This window comes from Mustela nivalis (genome assembly GCF_964662115.1).
Source record: "Mustela nivalis genome assembly, chromosome: 13".
Taxonomy (NCBI): domain Eukaryota; kingdom Metazoa; phylum Chordata; class Mammalia; order Carnivora; family Mustelidae; genus Mustela; species Mustela nivalis.
In genome coordinates, this window is record NC_139032.1 from 41,329,088 (window position 1) to 41,353,665 (window position 24,578).

Consider the following 24,578-nt stretch of genomic DNA (forward strand, 5'->3'; position numbering starts at 1 on the left):
GCATCACAATTCTGGACTTCAAGCTATATTACAAAGCTATAATCATCAAGAAAGCATGGTATGGGCATAAAAACAGACACACAGTGGAACAGAGTAGAGAGCCCAGAAATAGATCCTCAACTCTATAGTCAACTAATCTTCAACAAAGCAGGAAAGAATATCCAATAGAAAAAAGACAGTCTCTTCAACAAATTGGTGTTGGGAAAATTGGACAGCCACATGCAGAAGACTGAAACCAGACCATTTTGTTACACCATGAAAGGAATCCATGAAAATCCTTGAGAAGAACACAGGCAGCAACCTCTTCAACCTTAGCCACAGCAACTTCTTCACAGACACATCGCCAAAGGCAAGGGAAATGACAGCAAAAGTGAACTATTGGAAATTCATCAAGAAAAAAAGCTTTTACACAGCAAGGGAAATAGTCAACAACCAAAAGACAACCAACAGAATGGGAGAAAATATTTGCAAATGTCTTACCAGATAAAGGACTAGTATCCAACAAACTCAACACCCAAAGAATAAATAATTCCAACAAGAAATGGGCAGAGGATATGAACAGACATTTCTGGAAAGAAGACATCCTATCTGGATGCCAACAAACACAAGAAAAAGTGTTCAACATCACTTGGCCTCAGGGAAATGCAAATCAAACCCACAATGAGATACCACCACACACCAGTCAGAATGGCTAACATTAACAAATCAGGAAACAACAGGTGTTGGCAAGGATGCAGAGAAAGGGGAGCCCTCCTATACTGTTGGTGATGCAGAGTAGTTCAACCACTCTGGAAAACAATATGGAGATTCCTCAAAAAGTTGAAAATAGAGATACCCTACAACCCAGGAACTGTACTACTGGGTATTTACCCCAAAGATACAAATATAGTGATCCAAAGGGGCATGTGCACCTGAATGTTTATAGCAGCAATGTCCACAATAGCCAAATTATGGAAAGAGCCCAGATGTCCATTGACAGATCAGTGGATAATGAAGATATGGTATATATATGTAATGGAATACAACTCAGCCATCAAAAACAATGAAATCTTGCCATTTGCAAAGACATGGATGGAATTAGAGGGTATTATGCTAGGTGAAGTAAGTCAATCGGAGAAAGACAATTACCATATGATCTCACTCATATGTGGAATGTAAGAAACAAAACAGAGGACGGTATAGGAAGAGAGGGAAAATAAAACAAAATGAAATCGAGAGGGAGACATACCGTAAGAGATCCTTTTTTTTTTTTAAAGATTTTATATATTTGACAGAGAGACACAGAGAGAGGAACACAAACAGAGGGAGAGGGAGAAGTAGCAGGCTCCCACAGATCAGGGAGCCCAATGTGGGGCTCGATCCCAGGGATCATGACACCTAATGACTGAGCCACCCAGGCATCCCCCATAAGAGACTCTTAATCATAGAAACAAATTGAGGATTGCTGGAGGGGAGGGATGGGGTAACTGGGAGTTAGACATTAAGGAGGGCATGTGAAGTAATGAGCACTGGGTATTATATAAGACTAATGAATCACAGAGGTAGATAAGACCTCTACCTCTGAAACTAATAATACATTATATGTTAATTAATTGAATTTAAATTTTAAACCCCTCCCCACAAAAAAGGACAGTGTGGGTGGGCAGTTAAGATTGATAAAATATACAAGCAAGTATTCTTATAAGCATCATTATATTTAATATTATTCTGGCCAAACCAGTGGGGAATAGAGGAAAAAAAAAAAAAGGAGGAATAATTACTGAAAAAGAAAAGACGAAATTATCATCATTAGTGAAAGACATAATTATGGTCTTCAAAAGCCCAAAGAACTGAAAAATTCTTAGAATAATTGAATTCAAGAAAGAAACCACATAAAAGAAAATTATACCAAAAATAGCTTTCCTATTTATCATCAGTAACCAATGAGAAGATATAATGGAAGGAAAAGTGTCTATTCACAGTAATTTCTCAAAAGCAAACTGCCTAGGACTGAACTAGTAAGTGTGCTCAACTTACATGAAGAAAACTGCAAATTTTACAGAAACACATCAAAGAATATTTGCCTAGATGAAGTGAGGTCCCTCATTTCTGGATGAGAGTGCTCAGTGTGGTTAATGTTCTAATATTCCAATTATTTCCAAAATAATTTATAGTTTTAATCCCATCCTGATAAAAATACATAGGCATTTACTTTAATGGAAATAAATGATTTAATTCTTTATTGAGAACTAAGATTAGGTGAGAATGGATAAGAAAACTTTGAAGACAAGTGATAAGGAAGAACTTGCCTGTAAAATATTAAAGTGTATTATTGACCTTTTATATTTAGAATAACTGATACTGGCACAGAAATAAGGAGGTATATCTAAGAAACAACAGAGCTAGCCTTTCTTTCTATTCAATAGAAGAAGCATCAAAAATCAATGAGAAACAGTTTCATTATTCAAAATCTAGTGCTTAAATTTTTGACTACTTGGAGAAAAAAAACTGTTCCTGTGTTTCACAATATGATGAAATTCATTTCAGATGGATTAAAAAGGCAACTGTAAACAAGAAAATCTTAAGAACCTAGAAGGAATTATGGATGAAATAGTCATTTAGTCACTTGATGAGGATGGACTGTACAAATATAAAAATAATAAAATAACAAAATTCAAAATCTTCAAATATAGTATAAATTCAGTCACATAAAACAAAACCAACATTGGTGTGCATGTCTCCTGACCATGAGGGTGCATACGTGTGTGTGTAAAAAGTGGGAGAAACAGAGCTCATTTCGTTTTCTTCTTATTTTGCTTTCTGTGTGTTTTTCAAAAAAAAATTCTCTGAGAGCACCTGGGTGGCTTAGTGGGTTAAAGCCTCTGCCTTCGGCTAGGTCATGATCCCAGGGATCTGGGATTGAGCCCCACATCGGGCTCTCTGCTCAGCGGAAAGCCTGCTTCCTCCTCTCTCTCTCTCTGCCTGCCTCTCTGCCTGCTTGTGATCTCTGTCTGTCAAATAAATAAATAAAATCTTAAAAAAAAAAAATTCTCTGCAGTGAACATATTACTTTGATATTCATAAAGGAATGTTTTATGATGCCAAACTGACTATGGAGCAGGTTAATTAATAAAACAAGAAGGTCATTTTATGGGGTAAAATCCCAATCAAACTGATCTAAAAATATAAACAATAAAGCCCTAACTCAATATAGAGAAGTAAAATTTAAAAATCAGTCAGGAAGAGAGACTATGGACTCTGAAAAACAATCTGAGGGGGGTTTGAAGTGGCGGAGGGATGGGAGGTTGGGGTACCAGGTGGTGGGTATTATAGAGGGCACAGATTGCATGAAGCACTGGGTGTGGTGAAAAAAATAATGAATACCGTTATGCTGAAAATAAATAAAAAATAAATTTAAAAAAATCAGTCAGAAAGAAAAATGAGTATATACATTTTTTAATGGAGATAAGTCAATCAAAGTGAAAGGTTTGGGGCGCCTGGGTGGCTCAGTCAATTAATTTGATTTCGGCTTGGGTCATGATCTCAGGATCCTGAGATTGAACCCTGTGTCAGGCTCTGCACTGAGCATGGAACCTGCTTGAGATTCTCTCTCTTTTCCGTGTTCCCCCGTCCCCACTCATTCTCTCTCTCTCTCTCTCAAAATAAAACAAAATAAAATAAGATAAAAGTAAAAATATTTTTGTGTCACAAAGACAAGACGACATCTACTTCTAGTTAGGAGACCTAGAATTTAGTTCTGACTCGGTCATAAAACAGCTGTGTATGTATGTGCAAGGTATATGATTTCTCTGATCACCATTATACAACAAGTTGTTTGGGCTACACCAGTTGTTTCCAAACCTAGCTGATGATCCATTTTTTTTCCTGGGTGGCTTTTTTAACTAGCAAAATACGCCCCATGCTTACTATGTGCTAGGCTTTGCACCAACTGCCTTTTATCTTATTTATTTCTCTCAATTACTCTAAGAAGTCGGTTCCATTATTTCCATTTTAAGATTTATTAAAATGAGGCATAAAATCCAAGTCAAATAGCTAGTTAAACACACATTTGAACCCAGGCAAAGTGGGCGCAGGGTTCATGCTCTTAGCTATTAATGTTAGACTCAGAAATCTTTTTAAAAATCTTTGAAAATTCACCAGGTGATTTGACCAGACCATCTCAAAGTGGTTGTTTTTTTATCTCAATTCTATAATTCTCTGATCCTGTCTTGTCATTTTCTTATCATTTTGTGTTTTATCCATTCCTTGGGAGTGACAATGTTCAATATCTGACTTTCTTGGGAGAAATCCTGTGAGAAGTCAAATTTTGAAAGATGGAGGTCTCTCATGACTCTAATCTTGGATCATCTTATGTCAGCACAGAATCTAAGCTGTTTCAGCTGGTACACAGTTGCCCCAAATAAAACAAATTACAGAGTACATGAATCAATTCAGTAGGGTGTTAAATATTTCATATAAATTGATTTCATCGTCTACCTTCATTTCAAAGTGAAGAGATCAATAGGAAGAAAGGGCAGGGGGATTTGAAAGAGACTGAAAGATGGAGGGGGCCTTGGGCCGTCTCCTTGATGGCCTGGTCTTCCATCTCCCAGTCTGAAAGAGTAAAAAGGATATAAACCACTATACCCATAATACTGGGACTGACTTGCTCTTTGTCTCCCACAGCCTTGCCTAGTTGATTTGTGGACCCCCTCATTTCCTCTAACAGGCGAAAAGAGTTTCTAACCAAGATGGAGGGAAATGAAGCCTGGAAGAGAGGGTGCTCCAAAAGACCAATTGTCAAGCTTAAGAAAACTGAAGGAAGAGGCGTAAGAAGGGTCGCATGTGACCAGACCAGACCTTCCTCCATTGCCTTAGAGGGGCAAAGCTAGAAGAGAGGCAGGGAAGGGAAATTATATACTTATATTCTGCAGCTCTGATGAGTCACTAGGCAGTCCCACCCATGGTAGCACAGGAGCTGTCCCTGGCGTGGCAGCCAGCACGAGTGGCCCTCTCGCTACAGATCAGCTGGGGACACAGACACATAAGCCCCAACTCTACCTTGTACACGATTTTGCTCCTGCCATCTGTGAGGTCCAGCTGGATGGAGATGTAGTCGATGTTGGGAGAAGGGGGATCTGTGTGTTGATAGCGAAGCCCCATCAGCAGGAACTCCTCACAGCTCACCTTGGCACTTCCCATTTTCTTCAGTCCCAGGGCACAGCTTCCACCTGGACACCTCAGCTCTGTTCCCAGTTCTAGAATGTACAGCACTGAGTTAAGACAGCTACTTGAGCATGAATGTGAAATTTTTAAAAATCCTCCCTCCCGTGGATCCTGACTGCCTCAGGAATACCCACGCACACCCTCTAATCATTCACAGAGGGGGATGGCATTGTTCAATAACCCTATAACTTCTTTTCCTGAAAAGAATGGTTGACCCGTTTTCTCCCCCAAGATCCTTGCCCACAGAATGTTACACTGAAAGAAAAAATAATAAAATACATGTTCTGGTGACTGAACATCCCTGACAAATAGGCCACTGGGTCAAGACAGGCTTTCCACATTCTAGTGCTGGTCTTCCTTCACAGCATGCACGTCCATGGCTCCATCATGCACTCTCTCCAAGGCTCTTCGACTTGCTGAAATTCACTCCCCACTGTGTTCATCACACCCCCAAGTCCTGACACCTTTCCAGGTCCCCTTAGTCCTTTTACTAAACCCTCCTTTAAGTAATCTTTGATAGCCTGAACCAACCTGCTCTCTCCCATTAAAAACCACCATCATCTCTTCAAGAGTGTGTCTCTTTCTTTGCCCAACTTCTTTTTACAGTCGTGTAGGGTGATACCCATAGGCCACTTATTTTTCGAGTGGTCTTTCCCTATTGTATAAAATGAGTGTTCTAATTTTTAGCCAGATGGTCATGAACACTAAATGGGAGGGTTCATGTGCAAACATACCTTTAGCTGTAAGTTGTTGCCCAAATTCAAGGTATCACTATGACTGTGATTATTGGTCTTCCCTTAGTGCCTAGAACATTACTATGCACAGAGGAGGTACCCAAAATACACCGATTAGATGAGTAACAGAAGGGACATCATCCATCAACTCCTCCTGATTTAAACCACAGCTAATGGCCACCTGCTCTACGTCAAACTTATTTGTAATCAAATAATACTTAATAAATGCACCAGCTGCTCTTACTACCACTGCCACTGTGAATAACAGCTGACCATCACTGAGCACCTGCTATGGGCCCGACACCATGTGAAGCCCACTCATTTACTCCATCGGCCACAAACTTGGGGAGCAGCTACTATCTTTGCCCATTTTACAGAGACTTAACCAGGTTAAATATGTTACCTAAAATCACTTAGGAAATAAAGAGCAGAAGCTGTTTCAAACCCAGGTCACTTTGATTCCAAAGTCCATACTCTTAACCACTAGCCAACATTGTTCAACCAGTTATAATATCAAAGATATAAGATATTTTTTGTCAAAATAGAAGATGAATATTAACAGATGTTTTTGTCAGTTCTATTAACATTTGGGTACATATTAAAACATACATATGAGCGGAGCCTGGGTAGTTCAGTCGGTTAAGCATCTGACTCTTGGTGTTGGCTCAGGTCGTGAGATCCGGCCCCACATCAGGCTCCAAGCTCAGCAGGAAGTCTGCTTGAGATTCTCTCCCACTTTCCCTCTCTCCCATCATTCTCACTTTCTCCCTCTCCCTGCCTCTCTTGCTTATAAATAAATCTTCAAAAAAAAAAAATAACAAAAAAGAACACGGTACATACGAGTCTCAGGGAAAAAACTGTGTGGCTGATCTCCACGAGGTTTTTCTGGCCGAGGCTCCAGCAGGACCATCTGACCGTGGGCTGGCAGCCGGCTTCCCACAGGATCCAGCCTGACCGTACACTCCAGGCCAGCCGTCCTCTCGTAATCAAATCTGAGGAGGTTCTTATCAATGGCTGGGGAAAGGCCATAGAATTCAGACACCTCCAGGACATTGTTACTCCTACGGATGATGTTACAGTCTGGTTCGAGGAGATAGACCCGCAGGATAAAGGTTTCTGTGAAGGTATCAGTCTCAGTAAATCTGTGGAGAGAACAAAGCAAAGGCAATGTTTAGCAGAGCTCAGGTACACTTCCGGTATCTAAAGACTGACTTTATAAAATGCGCATATAGAGTTTGGATTTTGTTATATACTCGACTCCCAATCTCTGATCTCTTCCTTTCTTCTCCTTATCTTGGTGTCAACTCCTTTATCTGCCATCTCCCTCACCAATGAGCTTTCTTTCCACACCTTCTCTCAAACCCATCATCCACATTGATATGTAATGATGGCTGGGAGCTCAGAGTCTCACTTCTAGCACATCTGTCATTTGAGTAGCAAGCTTGTGTAATTTATGGATCGGGTTTTTATTCAGGAGTGAAAGGATGAGGAGTTTCTGAAGCATCAACACCTTTCTGCGCTTCAGAAACCTATGAGAGACATTGTAAATTCCACTTTACAGAGGGGGAATCTGAGGCAGAGAGAGGCCAAGTAGCTCGCCAAGGGAGCTGATGGGGAGAAGACAGGGGAATAAGCATGTTCTCTGATTTTCTGCCTCCAGCTCCTCTAAATATTTTCTTTCGAATGTCCTCCAGCAGCTGCTTTGACTGAGCCCTGCTCGCCAAATCCCCTATCCTGCCCCTTGGAAACTCAAGGAAGAAGTGGGAGAAGCCAGAACCACCAGCTTTTCCAGGCAAGCTGTCCAAGGTTAGTTTTTTAACTCTAAAGCCTTAGAAAGATCAAACAGCCCTGTGTGTTGGTGATACAGAATCTCTGGGTACTATTTCATTTTTTGAGCACAGCATTGTGTTCAAGCCTCTCTTTCAGCCCTTGTTCACATTACAGTTATCTACCATATTTTGCATCAGATTATGAACACCAAAAATCCATGAATCTTCATTCTTGTGTTTCCTATGCCCAGCATTGGGCCTTGAGTTATAGTAAGTGATTATAAGTGTCTGTAGAACGATTCAACATGCTAGTGTCTTCTACAAAACTCTTTGCAATAGTACTGTGGTACTTAAGGGAAATTCATACTAAGATATTTCAGCCAGATATTCATAACTGCCGTAAAAATCTATCTAAAAGCCTACTCCAAAAACCTATCTAAAAGCCTGGGTGGCTCAGTCAGTTAAGCATCTGCCTTTGGCTCAGATCATATTCCCAGGGTCCTGGCATCGAGCCCCATGTCAGGCTCTCCCCTCAGCTGGGAGCCTGCTTCTCCCTCGCCCTCTGCCTGCCTCTCCTCCTGTTGTGCTCTCTCCCTATCAAATAAGTCAGTAAAATCTTGGAGAAAAAAAAAAAAACCTACTCCGCCTACTGCATTGTCAGTTACCTCTATGAAGTGAGCAATACCATAACCCTGAACTTAATTTTTAAGTATACAACTCAGTGGTTTTTAGTATATTCATAAGGTGGTGCAACCTTCACAACCACCTAATTCCAGAACGTTTTTATTCCCACAGAAAGAAATCCATACCCGTTAGTGATCACTCCCCATTTGCCCTTCCCCCGGCCCCTGGCAACTACTAATCTGCGTTCTGTGTTTTATGAATTTGCCTTTTCTAGAAAAGGTATGTGACCTTTTGTGTCTGGTGTGTTTCATTTCGCATGATGGTCTCGAGGTTCGCCCATGTTACAGCCTACATCAGTACTTCATCCGCTGAGTAATATTCCATTGTATGGATACACCACATTTTGTTCACACATTCATCAGTTGGGTTCTTTCAAATTTTTAGCTATTATGAATGATGCTACAATAAAGATCTGTGTGCAAGTTTTGGGGGAAATAAAGGTTTTTATTTCTCTTACACATATATTTAAGAGTAGAATTGCTGGCTCACACAGACACTCTGTACTTAACTTTATAGCTGATTATTTAAACATTTTTATCATTTAATATGCTTACGATTAGAAGACATACCTGACTTCTTATTAACTGAGCAGCTGATAATCAAAATAAAGAATAGCATTCAATTTTGGAATATGTTTTCTGAGTTCTTTTTAAGAATTTGTATTTCGTAATTTTAATTTCCCATCATAAGCAGGAAGGTAGATCACCAGAGTGACCTCTACAAGAACTTTACAGGGGAACAGGACAGAAGCTTTCCACAGAAAAGATGATACAAATAAAGATAATTGAAAATCGACAATTCTTGCCTCACCTACTTAGGTCCCCAATTTCTATTGATTACTTGCTTGTTTGGGATCTAGCAACTAGCCTCATGATAACATCAATCTATAGAAAAATCCTGAAGAAGTACACAGAATGGTTATGTGTGCTGCTTACCTGTAAAGTCTAAGCTTCACTGTGTCTTCATCAAGAATCGGGCAACCATTATGAATATACTTTACTTCATTGGGAAGGAAATGGCAGTCAAAGACCTAGTTCACGTGAAGAAATGGATAAATACTTGTGAAAAAAATTGGTACAAGATTAGATGTTTCTGGCAGCAGAGTACCGCCTGGGGAAACCATGGTCTGTTAGAACGCGTGTCCATGTTGTAACCACCACCATCTCTGCCCACCCCTGTGCCCGCTCCCAGCCTGCTTCTATAGACGTGTCTTATTTTAAGAATACCTAAACCATGGGGTGCATGGGTGGCTCAGTGGGTTAAGCCTCTGCCTTCAGCTCAAGTCATGATCTCAGGGTCCTGGGATCCAGCCCTGCATCGGGCTCTCTGCTCAGCGGGGAGCCTGCTTCCCACTCTCTCTCTGCCTGCCTCTCTGCCTGCTTGTGATCTCATCTCAATCTCTGTCAAATAAATAAATAAAATCTTTAAAAAAAAAAAAAAGAATATCTAAACCATGATAATCCAAACAGATCAAGCAGATATATTAAGGAGTAATTATCTCTTAAAATGATTCTGTTCACAGTCTCCAGTATATTTAAACTATGGTTCCATTTATCAAAATATAATACACCCACACCCTTCAGGGGTTCATAGCAATAGAATTAGAGGCCTACCTGTGCATATACATGAAAAGGTACACATTACCCCACACACAAACACACTGTATTGATTATATATCTTTTTCTTTTCCTTTCTTTCTTTTCCAAATAGCATTTTTATATTCCAAAATGAAGCCACAGGGTATAGACACTGTTGTGGTTGATCAGAGCCAAACGTGGCCCCAAACTGCTTCTCATATAATTGCAAAAGACTGCTTTACTGGTTACGAACAGCAGAAATGGTTGATGAGGGGGTATGGGTGGTTAAGCGCCTGCCTTCAGCTTGGGTTGTGATCCCCAGGTCCTGGAATCAAGTCCCACCTGGGGTTTCCTGCTCAGCGGAGAGCCTGATTCTCCCTCCACCTCTCCCTCCCTGGCCCCCCTCTGCTCATGCACTTTCCCTCTCTCAAATAAATAAACAAAATCTTTTTTTAAAGTGGTTGATGAGACCAATAGCAAGCTAAAGGTAATTTCTTCCATCCAAATAAAATTATAATTAACTGAATCCCTATTAAGGAAACTGTACCGTTGTATTTTGGGAACTCTCTTTTTTGGGGGGCGGGAGGGGACTGTAATTCTTAAAAGAAGAATTTTCTCTCCCAACCACACCATGACTCTCCTTCTGCCCAACCTGACTTGTCAGAGTGTTAAGAAATACCCTTGAAGTATCCCCATACCATAACTGTTGAGTTCATGGTGTTTAGCCTACATTCTGTCACAGTTTCAAACATTTACAGACAACATCATCCTCTCTAACACTTTACTACTAATACAAATGATCTTTTCCCACAGACATCATTGGCTCCTCTTTTTAATTGACAACAAAGAAGGAGATAAAGGAAAGACCTTCCCCATATCATTGACAAATAGTCCTGGTGATAAAGAGACAATCTGGTTTGTTAAAAGAAACATCTGTTTTATTTTCGTAATATGTTTTCTTTTTATAAAAGGCGACAACCATAATTGTCCATAAATTTACTAACTAAAACAAAGGAGAGCTAAATCCTTTTCTAATTACTGTCTAGCCTTGGTTTTTTCCACTTCAACTGCTTTTCAATTACAATTTATAATTAAATTGTCACACATTCCTAATTCATTACTCACTTTAATGACAGTATACTGGTTCAACCTAGAGATGTTTTCTTACGGCCGCATTTCTGATTCAAAAAAGCAAGCTCAGCTCTAAACTGAGGGGATTTTCCACCCAAGAAATGTCTTGCTTTGAAACAGGTGTGAGAAGTGCTCTGTGTGAGGAAGTTGTGTCCTAAAACATGGGGAAAACATATTGCCACAGACCTTGTCTAATTGACTACATCAGGAGGGTTATCTAAACAGAAGGTACTGGTGTGCGCCAATGGAAATCCCTTTCCAAATATCCAATAGGAAAATGAACCTGTTGGTCCTAAGACAAACTTCAGTAATGAAATGAAAACACTAATTGAACAGATGTTAAACAAAACATTTTCTGTGCAAATCAAATAAAACTGTTCATTACACAGCAGGGTGTTGTTAATACAGTCATCTCACTAGAAACGGGTTCACATAAGCCTTGCTTTCAACTTACTGGTAAGTGCTATTAAAGAATAATGCTTAGGCTTTGTGTGTATGCACACGCATTCGGCTATGCTTAATTTCAAAAACACCATAAGAAATCAAGCCTTGGAAGCGTTGCATTAAAAATAAGCACATAATCTCCCCCAACCCCCCTCCCCAAAAAAAAAGAAAAGAGAAAACAACAGACTTTATGTAGGAATCTGGTTTCTGTTGAAATTATCATACTAAAGTAGGAAGATCATCCGGGAGTTTGAGAAACAAAGTTTTCTGGATACATAGATTTCCTTCTGGTACAAATATCTGACAAAAAGGTAATGAAACTCCACAGCTCAATGGGTTCCTTTTCTACACAATAAATTTTAGAAGATACAAGTCACATATTTACTTTAGACCATACAAATCCATTTGAAATGCCACATTTACCTCCAGAAATGCGCTCACTGAACATTTTCTCATTTTAAAGCCACAGCACTTGAGACAAGTTGGGACTTTTTTGGAGCCCCATCCCTGGCCTGCCTATTCAGACATCCCTAAATCAGACAGGCACGCTGTTTCTGCTCCATATTCTTTCTAGCAACTGGATTTTTGTCTTAAAATCAGAGAAATTTTGGAATGGAGATGACTAGGAGATCTCTTACAACCCTTGACTCTAATAAGTGTTTTACCTGATTGTAGTCACTTAGATGCTCTTTCGCTCTCTAGTATCTCAGAGACAGCCAGATGGCAAACACCATTAAACTTCACCAAAAATAAATAATGGAGACAATTCCACTATTTGCAGAGAAAGTACTATATATATGTTTATGAGTCATAGGCTATTTGAGACAGGGAGAGGATACTCCTCAGAGGCTGACTTAAGGAACAGTATATTCTCCCCAAATTACTTTCTAAGGAGGGAGAATCTGGTGAAGAACAGGGCTTTTGCTTTGCACGCGTAGGGCCAGAGATAATAAACCAGGAAGAAATTTTTTTCTCTTCCCTCATAAAATATTCAACCTCACTTCTAAATAAATACTGAATGATTTTTAAAAATATATTGATTGGAAAGGGTACCAAATTACGAGTTCATTTCTTGATAAGGCACCCATATACATCCGTGCAGCCCCGGACTCCGGTGTTCTAGGACTAGGGTCCTCTATTGCTCTCTAAAACTCCAAGGATTTGCTTTTAACAAACTGAGTCCTTGTAGTTAGGACTCCATGTTCTGTAGTTGAGCTTATTCATGTCACCTATTCATTGCCCTTAGTCATGTGGGATCTAGGTATGAGCCACCTCAGGTCTCTCTTCTTTCCCTGACTGTAAGTTCCAACCAACCAAACTTCCACTGGGTACCTGGGTGGTTTTGTCCCTTAAGCATCTGACTTAGGCTCAGGTCATGATCTTGGGGTCCTGGAATGGACCCCAAGTCCAGCAGGGAGTCTGCTTGCCCTTCCTCCTGCTCATGCTCTCTCTCTCTCTTATAAACAAAATCTTAAAACATGCACACATACACTTTTGCAGTGCAAACGGTGTTGGGAGAAAGTATAAAGATGCTGCAAGTCCCAAACACTTGGGACTACAACCCCTTAGGAGCTGGGACCATTACTGTACTCAGTTCGGAGGTGCCCATCAGAAGCTCTGAATAACAAAAGAAAATCTCGTGGGAAACTGGGGAGAGACATTTTGTTGCTGTCACATCAGGAATGCTCCCTAAGTAGAAACCCACCACAGAGTTGTGATGTATTTCAGAACTGGCCTATCCTCTGAGAGCGGTAAATCAAACAGCTTGCAATAACCACCTGAGTTAGTATCGATCTAAGTCCCCTTCCATTTGTCTCCACATCATCTAGTACCACTGTGGAGTAACTTCCTGGAATAAAAGTCTTTAGCCAAATGGAGAAGAAAGTTAATGTTCACGGTTCACAAATAATGGTGCATGTTTCCTGAAGCAGCAGTAGCAGCCAGTGCAGAACATTCTCAAAATTGTCTGCATTGGGAGGAAGTTAAACCACAGTAGGGACGAGCCATGAAACCAGAACCAATTTCCTATTTTATATAGAGGTAAACTTCTACTTCAGGCAAGTACAATATATGATAATACAGACTTTTTTCAACCCAATGACTTAGACAGTAACTCTATTCTGCTCTTAGAAGATAATCCTACAAAAGGATTGTGCCTAATATACTCTTAAATGATAAGGTCTCCAAGATTTTGACTAAAGGAACACATTTTTCTACAGACATTTTTGAAGAAACAATGAATATTTAAAATGAAGTATTTTCACCTCTCCTTGCCATGTCTCTCCTCCCACTCCCCGGAATGTTCTAGTGATGGAAACAGATAAAAATGTCTTCACGTTTTACTTGTGCTATTCTGCAATCACAAGTGTAGCCTAAAACATATCTTGAAATCCTGACATCTTACCCAAAGGCACCCTGACTAGCAATGGATGAGCTCATTTGGGACAAGAATAATCCCATAAAGACTGATCATATCACACCACACAGGGCCTACTCCAACCTTTGAAAGGCTGTCCCATCCCTCTTTGGTTTCATTTGTTCTCTCTCTCTCTCTCTCTCTCTCTCACACACACACACCCATACACACTCACATTCACACACATGGCTGAATAGAAAAATCTCAGGAATGACCTACCTGTGGAGTGAGTTTCCCGACCCTTTGGGTCATTGGCTCGTTCATCACAACTTCCACTTTGCAAGCATCTTTCTCTTTGGGGATGACAAACTTCAGGTCATCTCCCGACAGGAAGGCAGAGCTGCCCTTCATCACCCTGATCCCACGGTTAAGGCTGATGAAGGTGGGACTGGCCCAGCCAAGGAGCAGCAGCAGCAGAGCACTGGGCCCACCCCAGTTCAGAGAGCTCATGCTGTCAGGGGCCAACTTGGTTTGTCCACCGGTGAAATCCCTTCAACACAAGAGGGCTTCTGTTCTTCCTCCAGAGATGTTAGCTCATAGTCCAAGGGGCAGGGCAAGGGGTCCTGACGATGTGCCCCCAAGATCTTAACATGTCCCTTTCATTTCAAAGCCAGACAAGGAGGCTTTTCAGGCAATCCCAGGGCTTTTAATAAAACTCGCTGATCACTCCTGACAACGCCGGCAAGATGAATGTGCCTCCCAAGTGCTTTTCTAATCCTGCAAACGAGAGGAGAGGTTGGAGGAAAGCGAGAGAGAGAGAAAGAGAGAGAGAGAGACCAAAAGGTTTGTGTGACTATTCAAAAGATCCCTGCTGGCAAAGGAATCTTTCAACCAGCCTATAATTTCAGCTAAATTAAAAACAAATAAACTAACTTGACCTCCAGGCCCATGTAAAAAGGCAGTGAAGCCATTTCACTACCCTGCTTGTAACTCCCGCTTCCGGACTCAAAGCTGCCCCCCACCGCCACCCCCACCCTGCCCCATGGGGATGTCACTTGTGTGGTCCCACAGGAGCCAACCAGCCTCACTCCCCAAGTACAGTGTTTGGTTGCCTGGGAGGTGAGCTCTGCTTCTGTTTCCTCATCTGTTAAATGAGGACCAGAGCTAATCTGTAGAAGAGAGCTGACAGAATTATTTGCACGCTGTTTCAAACACTGATGAATTCTTAATCATCATGACCCAAATAAGAAACGAGCTTCGTAATTTGTCCCATGAACACAACTCTGACATTGCTGGGCAATGAAGACCCTGAGAAACTCTTGAGTGTAAATTGGAGAACAGATATTTTTCTAAGTGAACATTTTGGGGGGGGGGGTGTTGTTTTTACACCAAAAAGACTAGGAATCAAGTCACATAGCTTGACTAGACACAGCTAACTCGGTGTATGCATACATGTTCGTATTGTCTATGACATTAATTGTAACATAACGCACCGAATCTGCACAAATGGAATCTTTGTTTCTACTTTCACCACTTAGAATTTCAAGATTATTTCTCTGTGTTCCATAACAGATATGACTCTGCCAAGTAAAACATATTGCAATAAATCCTCAGGTTCAGGCTAAGGTTGGGTAGACCAATGATGGTTGACTATGCCCATAGGAAGTCTTAACGTTTTAATGATTTCAACAAATTTCTGTACATAACCAAAGGATACTCAAATAAATGTTTGACGAAAGGGTGTACACAAAAAATCACCCATGTTCAATACACCAAGGGAGGACTCATTCTCTTGTCATTGTTTGAAACCATTCACTTTTGAGGTAGTACATGACATACGTCACCTGGTATCTAAGGGGGGTGTACATTTTACAGAACAGTCTTTCTTTTTTTTTTTTTTTTCATGGCGTCAATCTCAAACTAAAACTGTTCCCACACTCCCACTGACGGTGTTGTCCACAATCCGGCTGAATGAGGTTGGCTTATTTGGGCAGAAATGTAAACTTTGCTGTTGAACCTTCACAACAAAGTCATACCTGGTTTCCATTCATGTTTGACATCTAAGACCACTCGAGGGGGAAAAAAAAAAAGGCAGCACATTCAGAAAGAAGAGCATGGCTAAGTGTTTCTCAAAATGGAGAGGTAAGGGGAAAAACTTTGCTTTCTGAGATTTTTAAAGAATTAAATCAACCTGTAAAGGCCGTAAGGACAGCAGGCTCTCATGCATCCCTCTTATCTCACTATCACCTCCCTTCTCCTTTCCTGCTTTTTCTAAGATCCCCTGACTTTTTAACATGGGGAGCCTAGGGTCCCTGGACCTGGCTTTTGTCTACCCTTCCTCCCTAATGATCTCATTTCCTGGCTTTAAATACCACTTATATGCTAATGAGTCCCAAATTTATATCTCTAACCTTCTCCCTTAACTCTGGATTCCATACGGCACTGCCTATGTGACATCTTCCTAGGGGTGTTTAACGAACATCTCATTCTTCATGTTGCCAAATTTGTGCTCTTGGTCCTCCCTCTCTCCCTCGCCCCGATCTCAGTTAATGGCATCCAACTTTTTAGTTGTTCTCTCCTTTGTCTCAATGTTTAGTCTACTGCTAAACAACGCAACAAAATCCTGTTCGTTTGTTGCAATGGACACAACTTAGGGTGACCTCCAAGAATTTCGGCCTATAGCATCCCGGAGTTCCCTCCCATCGAGTGACAGCAGAATCTTTGAGGCTTCCAAACAACAGAATAAGGCACAGGTGATGGGATGTCATTCCCATGGTCACACTATTTAAGAAAAGAATCTGTCTTAGCAGACTGGGGCTCCAGGCTCTCCTGCTGGACTTGAAAAATAAGCGTCCCTGGGTTCTAGTCTGCCAACAGCCTGAATGAGCTCAGTCAAGCCTCCAGGTAAGACTGGCATCCAACCTCCAGAGAAGATGCCTTGATTGCCGCCTGAAGCAAGGAACCCAGGTAAGCTGTGACCAGACTCCCAACCAATGTCAGCTGTGAGATAAGAAATTTGTGTTAGGTCACTAAGTTTGTAGTAATCTGCTTACTTGGCAATATAAATTGAATGCATTCTTCTTCAAAACATATCCAGACTCCAACCACTTCTCACTTCCATTGTTGTTATGAGAGCCAAGCTGTATCATCAATTCTTTGCTGGATGACTACAAATAGCATCCAATTTGACTTCCCCGCTTTGCCTCTTGCCTCCCCGATAGCCAAGCTTCAGCATGGCAGCCACAGATCCTATTAAATATTACTTAGGTCACTTCCACGCCCCAAACCCCCAATGACCTTTCATCTTAGTGTAAAAGCCATAAGGCAACCATGTATGTAACATGTTTCTCTCTTACTTCTCTCATCAGCTCTTCTGTTTGCCTTTCCTTCACTTCCCCTGCTCTAGGCCCACTAACATCTCTGCTTTTCCTCAAACATGTCAAGATTAGCCTTCTCTTGCTCCCATCCAGAACCTTCCCACTTGCTGTTAGCCTCTAGCACATTCTTCTCTCGCATATTCTCCTTCTTATCTCACTGGCTCCCAGTTTTTCATCAAATGTAACACCTGCTCTGTACCACACCTAACCACTCCCTTAAAACATCTCTCCATCCCCAGCATTCTTTTCTGCTTTGTTTTCAACCTTAGTCCTTAAAACCATCTAATAATACATTTGCTTATTTACATTGTGTGTAACCATCTCCCTCATAGAGGTGAGAATTTTTATCTTTTTTATTCATGGATTTATCTTTATGATTTCCTCCATCTCGTTGCCCAGGACGACACCACAGGCTGGCGAAGCTGTGAGCTAGAAGGAGCCTAGAAGGGACATTTGCAAAGTGAAGTCACCATACCAGCCCATTCTTCCAGAATTTTACATGGCAGAGAATATAAACTTTTTTCTTGTTTAACCTACTGATACTTGGTGTTTATTTTGGTACTCATGACTGAAGTGTAATTATAGCTTTAATCATCACCTTATTCTTCAAGTTTTTCTATTAATTTAATTTAGTCACTAATCAGCTAAATAGTGTACCTTCTTGCCTAATAGTATACGGGGCAATAGGTCATCCTCTAATCATATTATAATAAGTTCTTAATTAGCCTAGAAGTACACAGACCAAGATCCTATGCTTTACCACAAGGAAGAGATAAGAGACAAGGAGGAGAAAATCTATTCCTGTAGCTTCCTAAGCTGCAATGATATGGAAAGAGTGGACCTGAATTCTGAAAATCCAGATTTGGCTTGATTCTTCTGAACACTGGCTTCCTCTTCGAAGAGAAGAGCCATCCATCCTCCCACTTCCAGTTTCCCTGTGAGACCAAATGAAATAATCCATGTGGAAATACTCTAATGATAAAGTGCCATACAAATGAAGCATCACTATCACAAAATCCATCAAAGGAATAAGATGAAAGCTTGTCTTGAGACAAGTCGAATGGCAGGACTTGGCCCTTGGTGAAGGTGGCAGAGTCGGATTCCGGACAAGTCAAACCAAGTATGTTCTGTTTACATTTTCATTTACTCTTTTCTTCCTTAGGATCGTAAGACAAGCTGTAACGATAAAAACTGAATTCCAGTATTTCGGAAACAACCTGAAGCAACACAACTGAGAGAAAAGAAGGGCACAAGAGTAACAATTTCCAAACTCAAAACCAAATATCCTTTAATCAGAGGGCTTGAGTGAAGTGTGCAAAATTAAGCTCCATGAAGATCAAAAAGAGTATGTTGTACTTATGTTCTATTTACATTCAGATTTTGCTCTGGTATTTTTTTTCTTGGTGTTGAGGAACATCAAGAATGTGGGCATTCCATGGAAAATATTGCTCTGATTTTTCACTCGAAGAAGGCAGCCGAGGAGGGGAGAGAGAAGATTTGGATGAACAAATGGAGAAGAGAAGAGCAAACAAGTGAACAGAACAATAGATAAGGAAATCTGGGCTCTGCATCATACAAAGTTTTGTAGACAATGATGGGCCTTTTACCTCCACCCCCCAAATTAAATGGCAGTAACTGTCTTGACTCTGATACAAAATTATGACGTCCAGAGGGAACCAACATTTACCTGACAACACCCTGATAAAGCTCATCACAAGAAGCCCCTTTTCTGGTCCCAACATAGGGCCTCATCAGATGCTTAGAATCCATCTGCCCACAGCTCTCTCAGAATGCCAGTGGAAGCACCCACGGAGTGAGCAGAATCAGCAGAAGCACTCAGATGCAGAAGCAGAAAGGCGGCTGAATTCTTGAAGGGACCTTGTCACCTGACTTTTAGCCACTCCAGACTTAATTTGACCCTGTAACAGAAACAAACCCTGTCTCTCTTTGTCTGTGTGGTGATTCAGCTGCTTCTCACCATTTCAAAATCCTCAGGTTGCAGCTCCAAAGCAGCTCTGTTCCTATCGACCATGTTCTCACCTTTGCCTTTTTCCTTCTTATGGGAATCAGGTATTCTAAGGAATAGCTGTACACTCCAATAAAAATGAGTGAAAACATATTCTGAAAAGTGGTAAAGGACTCTGCTTTGAGTTCTTCCTCATAAATATTCAAAAAATGTTTCTGTAATCAACCTTTCTTTCTTGGTAAATTTCCTGAACAGAAGAAAGTAATTTAGTAACATTTCCAGGTGGTTGGGGGTTAAGGAATGTGAGCTAGTATTTACTTCATAATTACACATTTGATTTAACCTTAGGAGCATGTATTCTTTATGTTAATAAAAACATGAAACTCTTATTACTTAGCTAGAGTATTTTGTACACATCAAGAAAAGAATGGATCCTAGCTGTACTCCCCGGCTCTTTCTGCAATGGAAATTTTCAGTGGTCAATGAAAATGATGTGTGCCCTGATAAGAATCATATTTACTACTATTCTTCTTTAAAGTTTGCAATGGTAGCTATGCAATGCAAAGATATACCCTTCCCCATCTTGTGCCCAGCACAATAATCTTATATCTTCTTGTTGGTTTGCTTTGCTGTGTGCAGGACTTTGGTAGATAGCCTGATACTCTTCTCAGTGATCCAGGTTAATTGTTACCAGTCAAGGGAAGATGATGCAAACAATGGAACTGTTTGTTTTCCTGTTTTACAAGTACCCTCAAGTTTTTAAAAATGAAAATAAACTTGAAAGAACAGGACCTAATAAGCCCAAAGAGAATGAAAACAGTAATTCAGAAAGATATGTGCACCCCTAGGCTTACTGCAGCATTATTTACAATAGCCAAGATATGGAAGCAACCCAAGGGGTCATTGAAAGATGAAGGGATGAGGATGTGGTTTATATCTACGATGGAATATTACTTAGCTACAAAAAAGAATGAGATTTTGCCATTTGTGACAACATGGATAGAGCTAGAGAATATCATGCTAAGTGAAAGCAGTCAGTCAGAGAAAGACAAATACCATACGATACTGCTCATATGAGGAATTTAAGAAATAAAACAAATGAACATAGAAAAAAAAAAGATAAACAAAAAAACAGATTCTTAAATCCAGAGAACAAACTGGTGGTTACCAGAGGGGAGATCAGTGGAAGAATGAGTAAAAGAGGGAAAGGGGATTAGGAGTATACTTACTGTGACGAGCACTGAGTGATATATAGAAATGCTGAATCATTATATTGTACCTCCAAAACTAATATCATGTTGTATGTTAATTATACTTCAATTTAAATTTTAAAGAAATAAATAACAAAACAGGGGAACAGGGGAAAATTAATAAAGTGGGTTTAAGTTAAAATTAGCCAACTCAGGAAAGTTAAAAACAGCCAACTCAGGATCAACCCATTCCCACCTACCCCAACAGAGAGATTTTGATATCCTTGCCTAGAGTGATGAAGAAAGCCAGTGAGATTTTTCTAACTCTACTTCACATTAAAATCTTTAAAATATCAATCAGAATGACCTGAGAAGCCACAGTGGAATTTTTTTGATGGATTTTTAAAATCATCATTATTTTCACCCAAACGAATTTCCAAAATAACTCACATAAATCAAAGGTAAAAATTTAAAGCATAAACTTGTCGCTGAATAAAATTGCCCACAGGACAACTGAACTGAAACCAAATCATAGATGACATGAAGTGCTCCAAAGGAATGGGCATTCAAGGGGAACTGTATCCAGAGAACAGCTAGCTGTCCAAACTCAGGCAAAATGGTTCTCTTCTCTGTATTTTGGTTGAGGAAATTAAGACTTAGGCAGAGTTTACCAAGGACTTCAGATGCACTGCCTCCTCTGACTTCAGCCCCCGCTGGGGGAGACAGACAAGTCTAATTGCTCCTTGTTATAGGCAACAGGGAGTCAACACTCTAAGAGGTCATAGTCTGATGCAGCAGAGCCTGGGGGAAGCAGGTCTTGAGTCTCGGTGTAGGGATTTTTCCTCCTGTATGCTACCGATCTCATTCTTTTCTCTCCAACAAAGAGTAGTTAAACCATATAAATCACAAAAGAGCTGGGAAGATACAGTCATAAAAAAGTTTTTCTTTTTGAGAAACACATAACCTTTTATGGAGTTTTAATTGCTCAACGACCCCACGAGAGTGAAAAATCTTTGGCAGTCTTGCCCAATACAGAATTTCCAGAGAGATTTCTCTCAAATAGAGAGATAGAATCTTGAAGAAGAAAAAGCTTATGACTTCGAAGACTGTTTTTTCTTTATCAAAGGATTGTTCATGTCTTCCTATCACCATTTTTTGATTACCTACTATATACAGGCAGTGAGCTCTGTTCTTTATATGTTTTTGTTACTCTCACGACAAGCCCTATAACACGTTTTCTACTATTGTTCTGATTTCATAGGTAAATAGTGCCTTAAAGAAGTGACAGAAGAATCATAAACAAGAATTAACATTTACTAAGTGCTTACTAAGGGCTAGGAGACCTTCAAAGTACTTTATACATATTACCTTTGTTTAATTTCTGCAACAGTTCTAGGATGTAGAGAATGATTTTACAGGTTTGGAAAATGAGGTGCAAAAAGGTTAAGTAACTTGCCCAAGGTCATCAGCTTGACTCAAGTCTGTGTCCTAGTTTTGCCTGACCCTGGGACCCACACACTTAACCACAAGACATTACACTGCTTCATATGACAGCAAAATATTTTTTTTTAAAAGATTTTATTTATTTATTTATTTGATGGAGAGAGACACAGGGGGAGTGGGAGAGGGAGAAGCAGGCTTCCCCTGAGCAGGGAGCCCAATGTGGGGCTCGATCCTAGGACCCTGGCATCATGACCTGAGCTGAAGGCAGAGGCTTAAGTGAGCCACCCCGCTGTCCCCACATCACAGCAAAATCTTACACTCCTTGCAATTACTTCACTACCCCCTCGGGGTTGTTTTCTTACAGTACGTGAACCCCTAACAATTTTAGGGGACAGTTGCAGACAGCAATTGATGACTGTTGCCTGAGTTCAAGTTTCACTGCAGGCAATGTTCTCTCAGAGAAGTAGCTGTTACTTTAAGAGCAGATAATCAAGGCAGATGCCCTGTCTCATTGCATCTTACTATTCCAACTCCTCACACAAGCAGCACAGTTTAAAGATCTCAAGGCAAACAGGTCTCCTCGAAATTCCAGGCTATTAAATCAATAAAATGTGTCTTGACTCTATTTACAGCATTGTGCTTCCCCCACTCTGCAAATTTTTTCTAAAATGCAATCTGAATCCCAGAATATATGGTTTAGGAGAGACATTAGAAATCAAGGAGTCCACATCCTTCATTATTTTTTCATCAATGTAGTCATCTTTTTTGAAAATAATCCCCTTTTATGTGTATTAAAAAATATATTCTCATTAACTAACAGATAAAAACAAAGAAACACACAAAAAAGGAATAAATATCCTTTCCCAACACCCAAAGAAAACATCCTTAGGTTTTTCAAATGTATGTGTATGTATATACAATTTTTAAACTTAATTAAAATCATACTATAAAAAGAGCATGGATGGTCTTTTCCTATTAATGCAACATTCTAGTTTAAGCATTTTCCATATCATTAAACATTCCTTGTGATCTTACTTTTCAGTTATGCCCTCGATCCAACACATGGATATACTATGATTTCCACCTTCATGTCTTATTATGCTGAAGTACTTACCATGCCAGTAGATCGTGATGAAAACTCCTTAATTACACATTAGTTTATTTGTCTAGTTCTTTCCTTTTGATAGTTTTCTAGCAGTGGAATTATAAGATCAAAGGGTATGAATTTATTTTGCGGATCCTGATACACGCGCTTTCTAGAGAGATGGTGCTAATTTGACACCATTTTCAGTCTAGCTCACATTCCATATCACCTCTTAAATCTTTCCTCACTTCCAAAGTGAAATGTTGTATCCTACCCCTATTTTAACTTGCATTCCTTTGTTTACTTGCGATATAGCTTTTTATTTATGTTATGTGTATTTTCTCTTTTAGAAAGCCTTTCATTTTACAGAAGAAAGAAAGTCCCATGGCAATTAGTGACTTTACTAATGTTGAAAGAAATTTCCAGGCACAAGATGGAGCCACTCCTGCCCAGGATACCACAATCACAGACTGAAACTTAGATAATTTTCGTGTCCCTGTCAATGCTCTGCTTGACCAGAAACGCCGTCTCTTCAATTAGCCAATCCCAAAAGCCAAGCCAACTCTACGCCTTTTCACCCTCAACAAGGTTGACCATGTGGCCACAACCAGTCAGATATTCGCTAGCTGTTTCTTATTTGCTTTTTATCCTTTTATTTTTTTTTAAGATTTTATTTATTTATTTGACACAGACACAGAGATCACAAGTAGGCAGAGAGGCAGGCAGAGAGAGAGGGGGAAGCAGGCTCCCCGCTGAGCAGAGAGCCCGATGTGGGGCTCGATCCCAAGACCCTGAGATCATGACCTGAGCCGAAGGCAGAGGCTTAACCCACTAAGCCACCTAGGCACCCCTTATTTTTTATTCTTTATCCTATAAAATTTCTGGCCTTCTACCCCATTTTGCAGTTTCCTGAGACTGTCTACCTCATGAAGTGTTAAGTAAAGTTTGTTTGCATCACCCAAATTATCTCCTTTAATCAGTGTCTCCACACCAAGATTACACAGGTGTCTGGAGACAAAGCCTGGTTTGGAAACTTCGTCCTCCTGACATCCAGACCATGGCAATGTCCGCCATCCCTGCAGCTCACTCAAATCACAGATGCTTGGTCCAGAGACTATTGTTTCAGTACTTTCTTCCCCCAATTCAGCAAGTCCTGACAGACTCCCAGAACTATGGAGAGAAAGCCTTTCCTCGGGCTATGCTGTCAAGACCCAAGTTGCAAACATGGATCTTTGACCACCACACAAACTCATTAGGTTTCCATTCTAGGATTTTTCAGTAGTTCAGTGTTTATCCCACTGATCAAGGTCACATTTTGCGAACTATGTTTCTTAAAATACACATTTTGGGGATGTTATAAGCTTTCACACACAAAAAAGTCTTCTATATCCAAATATATCTAAAACACAGAAAGCTAAAAGGTTTTTGTTTTTGTTTTTAAGATTCGCAATGCAATATGAGCATATCAGAGGCCCTAAGAAGCCCTGAGGAAAGAAAAACTTTCACATGGAAGTTTGCAAACTTACAGAAAACCCTCTCCGTCCCAATACAAAATCCAGGTTCTTTGATAAATCACTCAAGAAACACTTGGTTAGAGAGTTAAAAATGACTGAAATAC

The 24,578-nt window shown here is 40.3% G+C and overlaps 1 protein-coding gene across 3 annotated transcripts in view; it reads right to left on the minus strand.

Annotated features, from left to right (window-relative positions):
* FREM1 (FRAS1 related extracellular matrix 1) overlaps positions 1-24,578 on the minus strand; it is a 187,797-nt gene that overhangs the window by 143,332 nt on the left and 19,887 nt on the right. For all 3 annotated transcript variants that reach the window (XM_082695032.1, XM_082695031.1, XM_082695033.1), the window contains 4 exons: positions 14,180-14,677; positions 9,328-9,422; positions 6,780-7,081; positions 5,041-5,237 (listed from right to left, as the gene is read on the minus strand). In XM_082695032.1, the coding sequence (XP_082551158.1) occupies positions 5,041-5,237; positions 6,780-7,081; positions 9,328-9,422; positions 14,180-14,410 (825 nt within the window). In that variant the 5' untranslated portion in view covers positions 14,411-14,677. The remainder of the gene's footprint in view (positions 1-5,040; positions 5,238-6,779; positions 7,082-9,327; positions 9,423-14,179; positions 14,678-24,578) is intronic.